Consider the following 9,106-nt stretch of genomic DNA (forward strand, 5'->3'; position numbering starts at 1 on the left):
GAAGTTTTTTTTTTTTTTTCCTCTCGAGGCAGGGTTTCTCTGTGACTTTGGAGGCTGGCCTGGAACTCGCTCTGTTGACCAGGCTGGTCTCGAACTCACAGAGATCTGCCTGCCTCTGCCTCCCGAGTGCTGGGATTAAAGGCGTGCGCCACCAACGCCCGACACCCGGTGAAGTTTTGTAAAAATTAAAAATTTAAAACATTTATTGTTATTATTATTTTTTAACATTTTCTGCATTTAACCAATCCTTTTTAGTAAAGGATTTCTCAATGCAACTGCTGGATCAAGCAGAGATCTATTTGCCTCTGCCTCCCGGATGCTGGGATTAGAGGCGTGTGTCATCCCTGCTCAGCTCCTAATCACAGTATAAAAACCCGGGCTATCTCAGTCTGTAGCGCAGTCGGTCCTTATCTCTAGTGTTTACATCTTTGGTCCACACGCTCCGAAACAACCCATATCTAAAGGAGATCTGCAGATTAACACTCCCAGAGAGGATTTGAGATGATTCTGTTTAAATTTTCAAGCCCTTCAACGCCATGGACACAGTCTTGGGATGAATACCCTGCTCCAGAGGCTTCGATGTCAGGTGAGCTAAGGGCCGGAGCCCGGGAGGGAAACGAGGCCGGCCGTGGCTGCTTCAAATGGAAGGTGTTCGATTTGGGGTCCACAACTAGGTCCCATCATGGATTTCTGTTTCTCCACGTCTTTCGTAACCCCTGCTACCGTGTTGCCTCCTGTTGTTTCCTTTGCCTTCTGCGGGTAGAACCCATGGTATTGCGTGTGCTAACTCCCGAACCCTGCACGCCCCTCCTGCCTTCTGTTCAAACATTTAATGAATCACAAGTATTGTGTGTGTGTGTGTGGGGTGATTTCGAGCATCCCTGGAGGCCAGAAGAGGGTGAGGGATCCCTTGTGAGCCGGAGGTCGTGGGTGCTGGGAACCAAACTGGACTCCTTTGCAAGAGGGGAGTGTGATCTATTCCGGTGTCCTTAGAGTTACAGGCGGTCGTGGACCCTGCTGGGAACGGAACTGAGTTCTCTGAAAGTGCAGCAAGTGCTCTTAACGACAGAACCATTGCTACAATCCCATCGAATATTTTAAAAATACGTTTACTTAAAAAATATATTTTTCTATCTCCTGCTCTACAACTGAAAACGATTGTATTATCCATTAGTGTGTATTAACAAAATAACGATTCTCATATTTTTATACACATTGGATCGTATTAGTCCCCTACTGTGGTCTCCAAGTCACCTTTCACCTTTTTCTCTGCCTCTGGTGCTCTCTCTCTCTCTCTCTCTCTCTCTCTCTCTCTCTCTCTCTCTCTCTCTCTCTCTCTCTCTCTCTCTCTCTCTCTCCTCCTCCCCCCGTTTTTGTTTTTGTTTTGTTTTTTGAGACAGGGTTTCTCTATGTGGTCCTGGCTCTTCTGGAACTCACTCTATAGACCAACGCTCCTGACCCTCCTGTCTCTGCCCACTCCCCAAGGGCTGCCATCATGCCCCACTTACTTATCTTTATTTTTAGTCTAGGGGTTTTTTGTTTGTTTTTTTGAGGCAGGGTTTCTCTGTGGCTTTGGAGGCTGTCCTGGAACTCACTCTTTAGACCAGGATGGTCTTGAACTCACAGAGATACCCCCCTCGCTCCCCCCAAGTGCTGGGATTAAAGGAGCACACCACCATCACCCAGTTTAGTTATTATTTTTATTTTCTCTATTTTCTTATTTTTAGTTTCTCTCTTCTGAGAGAATTGGTGTTTTTGCGAGTCCAGCTTATTTAGCTTAACGGAATGGCCTCCTGTTCAACTCAGTTGCCTGCACATGTGCCCAAATAAAACTTCCCAGTTTTATCCAATGTAATCATTTCCTTCATCCACGGACTCACTGGTGGACACCTAAGCTGATTGCATCTCCTGCCTCTGTGAATACGACCACAGTCAGCAGGATATTCAGAGAACCCTCCAGCATTCTGATGTCCATCCCTTTGGCCTGTGGTGAGGAATGGTACAGATGAACTACCCAGTAATCACCCTCATGTTCTGAGGAGTTCCATACTGCTTCCTAGTGGCCACACTGATTTACACTTCCACTGATAGTGTAGAGAGACCCTTCCCCCCTCATCGGCATCGGCATTTGTGCTCGCCTCTTCTCTCTCTCTCTCTCTCTCTCTCTCTCTCTCTCTCTCTCTCTCTCTCTCTCTCTCTCATTAGCTGGTCCTGGTGGCACACACCTTTAATCCCAGTGCTTGGGAAGCAGAGGCAGGCAGACCCCTGAGTTCCAGGTCAGCCAGGACTACAGTGGGTCTGTCTCAAATCAAAACAAAACAGAGGCAGAGTCTCAGTATGGAACTTTGCTGTCCTAGAACTCACTCTGTACACCAGGTTGGCCTCAAATTCACAGAGACCCGCCTGCCTCTGGCTCCTGAGTGCTGGAATTAAAGGTGCCCCACCACTGCCTGGCCAGGATGGGTTTTCTAACCTCAAATGATTCAGATTTAGGGTGGGTCTCTAAGAATCTAGTTAAAAAATCCCTCACAGGTGTGCCCAGCTGCTTGGGTTTTAGTTAACTCCAGATGTAGCCAGGTTGACAGCCAAGAGGAGCTGTCAGGAGGTTGTATAGAGTGCTTGCTTGCACCTGTGTCTGCGTTGTGAATACATCACAACTTCTTCAACCGGAGCTATAGATAGTCATGAGCCACCATTTCAGTGCTGGGAACCAAACTGGGGTCCTCTGCACAAGCAGCAAGTAGCTCAGATGCTAGAGTGCTTGCCTCTCTCCAGGCCCAGGTTTTATTATTTTTAAATGATATTAATATGCATGTCTGTGCCTAAGTGTGTGCGTGAGTGCAGGTGCCTATGAAGGCTGGAAAAAGGCAGAGAGTGTGAGTCACCAGTCAGGGCTGGGAACTGAACTCTGGTCCTCTGTAAGAGCAAGTAGGTATTGCTAACTGTTGTGCCCAAGTTGCAAAGTCCCCAGAGACCACCAGGAAGACCCACCAAACTGCAAATGCATGGTTTAATGGTTGTTCATCCAACCATGACAGGGACCCCGTCTGGCTAGCTGACACAGCAGCCTCCAGAGGGAGTGAAGTTCCCTGTCTACTGTTAGGTTTGAATGACAAAAGTCACAGGATTACATCAGTAGGTACAGGTTGGTTTATGATTGGTTGACATTTGGGAACAATCAGGAGAATTTCTCAAAGTCATATTTTGGCATGAAATACCTGTGTACCAATTATTTTTATTGGCTGGTGTTGAGAGGGACCATTCTGTGGTTTCTATGGCATTGTCTTGTTACTTGCAGGTGGCCTGTTGCACGTAGACACCAATAGTTTTCAGAACTATATCCTGGAGACTACAGGGGAGGTTTTGGTTCCCCCTAGAGTTTCTTTTGTGGCCAAACAGTTCCCAGGAATCAAGCATCTAGGAGGCTGAGGTGGGGTCTGGACTCTCTTTGTGTTCAGTTTTGGCCCTAGACTCTGGGAGGCCAGAGGATCTGGAGTTTCCTTGTGTCAGAGGCCTACGTGTCTTTTCTGTAGCCTGTCATGGCTGCTAAAGCAGGGGGCTGAGTGAGGGTCTGGTCCCTTTATTTCTAAATTGTTAGAAGTGCACCCTTGAGTTGAATTTACCCCTTTCACTAACCACGGAGCGGTTTCTCCAGCCTGTCATTGTTTGTTCTTATTTGTATTTTCCTGATGGCTAGAGATGCTGACTACGTACGTTTCCTTTTGATTATTGGTCATAAACTTCGAGATGACTGCCTCAGCCTCCCAAGTGCTGTGGTTATTGGCATGTATTACTGTGCTGTGCCCACCCTGGGATATTTAAAAATAAAAGGGTCAAGATAGCTTGTGAGTAAATGTGTTGCCACCAAGCCTGTGACCTGAATTCCGTTTTTGGAATTTTTTTTGTTGTTTTTGTTTTCTTGGTTTTTACAAGACAGGGTTTCTCTGTATTGTTTTGGAGGCTGTGGTCCAGCCCGGCCTCGAACTCACAGAGATCCGCCTGCCTCTGCCTCCCAAGTGCTGGGATTAAAGGCGTGCACCACCACCGCCAGCCTTGTAATTTAAGAATTTTTAAAATGTTCCTAGTGGTGGTGATACTTACTTTTAATCCCAACACTTGGGAGGCAGGGGGAGGGGCAGGGGGAGGGGCAGAGGCAGGTGGATCTCTGTAAGTTTGAGGCCAGCCTGGTCTACAGAGCGAGTTCTAGGACAGCCAGAGCTATATACGTCTTGAAAAACAAGCAACCAAACCAAACATTTTAAAACAAAAGTGTTCCCACCTCTCTGTTCAGCAGGACAGCCGCTGCATGACCACCAGTATTGCACCATATTCAGCCTGGAACAGATCAAGGTACTCCAAGAAGCCTTCAACAACAACATGTGCCCATCGAAGGAGGGGATCCAGGAACTTGCTTCAAGGCTCCAGCTGAAGGACGTGGTCGTGAAGGTTTGTATATGGGCCAACCCAGAAGGGCTTTGCCATTGTCATTTAAAGCTTTGAGGTTGCTTATTTTACATGCCTGCCCGCTTGTTTGCATGTGTGTCCCTGCTGCCTGAGGAGGCCAGAGAGGCTGTCATATCCCACGGAGCCAGAGTCACAGCTGGTGGTGTGGGGAGTAGAACCGGAGTCCTCTGCAAGAGCAGCAAGTGCTCCTAACCACTGAACCATCCTCCGGTTGCATCCCCTCCCTCCTTTCCAGTGTTCTGTTTGCTTTTGTTTTCCTGAGACAGGGTTTCTCCATGTAGCCCTAGCTGTCCTGGAACTCTGTATTGTTTTGGAGGCTGTCCTAGAACTCGCTCTGTAGACCAGGCTGGCCTTGAACTCACAGAGACCCATCTGCCCCTGCCTCTCCAGCGCTGGGATTAAAGGCGTGTGCAGCCACCGCCTGACCCTTTTGGTTTGGTGAAAGAACATGTCTTATATCTAACGCCAGTCTCGATCTCTGGATCGTTTACTTTCTTAAGTGCTGGGATTGCAGGCACGTGCCATCCCATGCCTGATTTTAAAGCAGGAATTGATATTGCTTTATTCTGGAGACAGGGTTTCACTGAACTTGCTCTGTGGGTCAGGCTGGCCCAGAATTTACAGTTACTTCTGCTTCTGCCTCCTGAGTACCAGGATTAAAGATGAGGGCCCCTTGCCTCACCTTCAATATGTTTTGTACCATCAGTGTTAGGGGTTTCTCTGTAGCTTTGGAGCCTGTCCTGGAACTCGCTCTGTAGACTAGGGTTGGTCTTGAACTCACAGAGATCCGCCTGTCTCTGCCTTCCGAGTGCTGGGATTAAAGGCGTGCACAACCGCTGCCTGGCCTCCTTCAACGTTTTTAACAGTTCCTGTTCATTGACAGTGGTATTGCCCAGGCATGGATGCTAGACACTGGGTGGCTTTATTTCATGGCCACACATTTTATTGTAGTACACTAAGACTCTCCTAGAAGATTATAAATACAAGATCCATAGTTTGAACCCAAGCCTTTCTGGCCCCAGGTCACAGGGCTAAATAAGACTCTTTCTTAAAGGGGTGGGTTTCTTTATTCTCTTGTGTTGTGTTGATAAACCCCCCCCCACACAAATTTAGCCCAGGCTGGCCTCAAACTTACATAGCTAAGGGTGACCTTGAACTTCTAACCTTCCTGCCTCCACCTTGAAAGTGCTGGGCTCACAAGTGTGTGCCACCACTTATGGCCCAGAAGATTGTCCTTGACAGTCTGAACTGTCTTAGTGTCTTGTGATCTAGGGTTACCACTAAGAGTCCCACACCACCTACCTTCCAGGCTAGAAAGAACACATTTAGACAAGGCTGAGGATATTAGTAACTAGCTTTCTCATGCCCACACCCCATTCCTGAGGATTGTGCATTTCTCCTTTGGACTAGTCCCGTTATTAACATGCTGTCAGGTTAACAGTAATGGGTTCAGTTGGTAGAGTGATTGCCTTGAGTGCACAAAGACTTGAGTTCTATTCCTGGCACAGAATCTATTCATGCTGTCTCAAAAAAAAACCTAAATAAGAGATGAATTTCTGAGTCTGAACACATGGTTTAGTGGTTAAGAGCACTGGCTTCTCCTGCAACAGATGTGGGTTTAATTCCCAGCACCTATATAGTGGCACACATCTACCTGTAACTCCAGGTTGAGGGGATCTAATGATCTCTTCTGGTCTCCATGAACATTGCAGTCATGTGGACAGAAACATAATTAAAAATAAGAATATAAAACCAGGCATGGTGGTGCACACCTTTAATCCCAGCACCCAGGAGGTGGAAGCAGGTGGATCTCTGTGAATTCTAGGACATCCTGGTCTACAGAGGAGTTCCAGGACAGCACAGAAAAACCTTGGGTCAAAAAACCCAATATATTTGTAGTCTTCCTGCCTGCTGCCTGGGTCCCGCAGCTGTCTCAGCCCCCAAATAGCACATGAAACACCTTATTAATTATGAAGCTGTTAAATGTCTGCTTGATTTCTTATTGGCTACCTCTGACTTAATTATTAACCCATAACTGCTAATCTGAGTGTTTCCACATGGTCTTCTCTCACTGGAGAAAGGGTCCAGACCTCTTCTCTCGTGTCCTACACTGTGAATGACTGTGCCTCTGTTTCCCAGAATCCTCCTCGACTCCTAGTCCCACCTATCTTGCTTCCCTATAGGCCAACAGTGCTTTATTTAATAAACCAATAAGACAAACATATACACAGAAGGACTTCCCCCATCATCTCCTCTTTTCTGTCTAAATAAAAAGAAAGGTTTTAACTGTAACATAGTCAAATTATATTTAACAGAACAGTTATCAAGTAAGAACTATAGTTACAATATTTAGTTCATTAACATTTGGTAAGATTTAAAGAAAGTATTTTATCTATCCTATCTTTTTGAGTCTAACGTCTTTATATATATGTGTGTGTGTATATATATATACATATATAAAAATAACTTATCTTCTATCATAACTAAGGAAAGCTATACTCTGATATATAATGTATATGTTAAAGTATCTTTTAAAAAAGTGGATGGGGGATGGAATAAGGGATTAATGGGGCATGAGAGGATGGGAAAGAGAGGGAACTGGGATTGATATGTGAAATAAGATTGTTTCCAATTTTAATAAAATTTATATAAAAAGATGAATTGGTTTTTAAAAAAGATCCAAAACCATCCTTTCTTATTCTCAGATGTGGTTTAGAAATCAACGAGACAAACTTCAGATACAGCAGCAAAACCATCAGTGGAGTTCATCTCTGGCAGCATCCAATCAGGTCAAGGTAGTGAGAAGAGCATCATCCAAGCAGGCTACTAGAGAGATGGGTGCATCATCCAGCCAGGCCAAGACAGAGATGGGTGCATCACCCAACCAGGTCAAGAGAGTGAAAAAATCATCATCCAACCAGGCACAGAGAGAGATGGGTGCATCATCCAGCCAGGCCAAGAGAGAGATGGGTGCATCATCCAGCCAGGCCAAGAGAGTGAAAAAATCATCATCCAACCAGGCACCAAGAGAGATGGATGCGCCACCCAACCAGGTCAAGAGAGTGAAAAAATCATCATCCAACAAGACCAAGGGGGTGAGAAGAGTGTCATCCAAGCAGTCCATGATAGAGATGGGTGCACCATCCGACCAGGCCAAGAGAGAGATGACTGTATCACCCAATCAGGCACAGAGAGAGATGACTGTATCACCCAATCAGGCACAGAGAGAGATGGGTGCATCATCCAATCAGGCACAGAGAGAGATGGGTGCATCATCCAATCAGGCACCGAGAGAGATGGGTGCATCATCCAGCCAGGCACCGAGAGAGATGGGTGCATCATCCAATCAGGCACCGAGAGAGATGACTGTATCACCCAATCAGGCACAGAGAGAGATGACTGTATCACCCAATCAGGCACCGAGAGAGATGGGCTGCATCATCCAATCAGGCACAGAGAGAGATGGGCGCATCATCCAGCCAGGCACCGAGAGAGATGGGCGCATCATCCAGCCAGGCACCGAGAGAGATGGGCGCATCATCCAATCAGGCACCGAGAGAGATGGGCGCATCATCCAATCAGGCACCGAGAGAGATGGGCGCATCATCCAATCAGGCACCGAGAGAGATGGGCGCATCATCCAATCAGGCACCGAGAGAGATGGGCGTATCATCCAATCAGGCACCGAGAGAGATGGGTGCATCATCCAGCCAGTCCAAGAGAGTGAGAAAAGCATCGTCCAACCAGGCCAAGAAAGTGAGAAGAGCGTCATCCAAGCAGGTGAAATCCCTGAAAGATGATGGGATTTTGGCACCCAAGGCTGACTATGCTCAGCTACTGAGTACCGGTATCTCAGACAACAGTGACCAGGAATCGTGGAAGAATTTTGGAACAATGCAACCTGAAGAGTCTGGTGCCTCTGCAGGGAAGTATGTGGAGCACTCCGAGCTTTTGGACATCTACCAAAGCAGCCTGGGGCTGGCCCAACCTCCCTGGGCATCTATGCCCTTTGACATAGACACATTTGTGAGAATTTATGACTTGCCTGGGGATAATAACCCCCAAGAATTTGATAAGTATCTCTACCCGGGGTGCCTTGACTGACCTACAAACCCATCTATAGCTTCGAGGAAAGACCTGAAAATTCAAAGCTCCCAGTTTTCCATGGGGAGATTACCAAAAGTCTGCTCTCACGCTCTTCTGGCTGAGTTCCCAAACTGCCTCTTCAGGGACTTAACTGGGCAGGGGTAGTAGTGATCCCACAGGCCTGAGCAGGTGCTGCACAGTTCCTAGAATTTTTTTCTTGGCTAACTCAAGCGTAGAAAACAGATGTACTGATTAAACCTGCTCTGGTGGCTACATTAAAATGACCCCCATTAAGGAAACGGCGATGGGGTGGGAGGCTGGGGGGGATGGTGGGGGGTGCAGGAGGAGGGGAGGGAGGGGGAACTGGGATTGACATGTAAAACAATTATTTAAAATTAAAATAATAAAAAAGAAAAAAAAAGATCCCCATTGGCTCATGTTTGAGTACTTGGTGCTTGGTCCCCAGTTAGCGGAAGTTGGAGCTGCAGCCTTGGAGGGTGGGCTTTGAAGTTTCAAAAGCCCCACGGCTCTAGTTTCTCTCTGCCTGCTGCCTGGG

The 9,106-nt window shown here is 47.0% G+C and overlaps 1 protein-coding gene across 1 annotated transcript; it reads left to right on the forward strand.

Moving 5' to 3' along the window:
- Nucleotides 1-1,899: 1,899 nt before the first annotated feature.
- On the forward strand, nt 1,900-8,850 carry Leutx (leucine twenty homeobox). The gene is given in 4 exon segments (XM_040734444.1): nt 1,900-1,989; nt 4,292-4,446; nt 7,170-8,246; nt 8,248-8,850. Coding segments are annotated over 4 exon segments (1,575 nt in total). The 5' UTR covers nt 1,900-1,967; the 3' UTR covers nt 8,569-8,850.
- Nucleotides 8,851-9,106: the final 256 nt, after the last annotated feature.

The sequence above is a fragment of the Mesocricetus auratus genome, unplaced genomic scaffold (genome assembly GCF_017639785.1).
Source record: "Mesocricetus auratus isolate SY011 unplaced genomic scaffold, BCM_Maur_2.0 Super-Scaffold_100038, whole genome shotgun sequence".
In the NCBI taxonomy this organism is placed as follows: domain Eukaryota; kingdom Metazoa; phylum Chordata; class Mammalia; order Rodentia; family Cricetidae; genus Mesocricetus; species Mesocricetus auratus.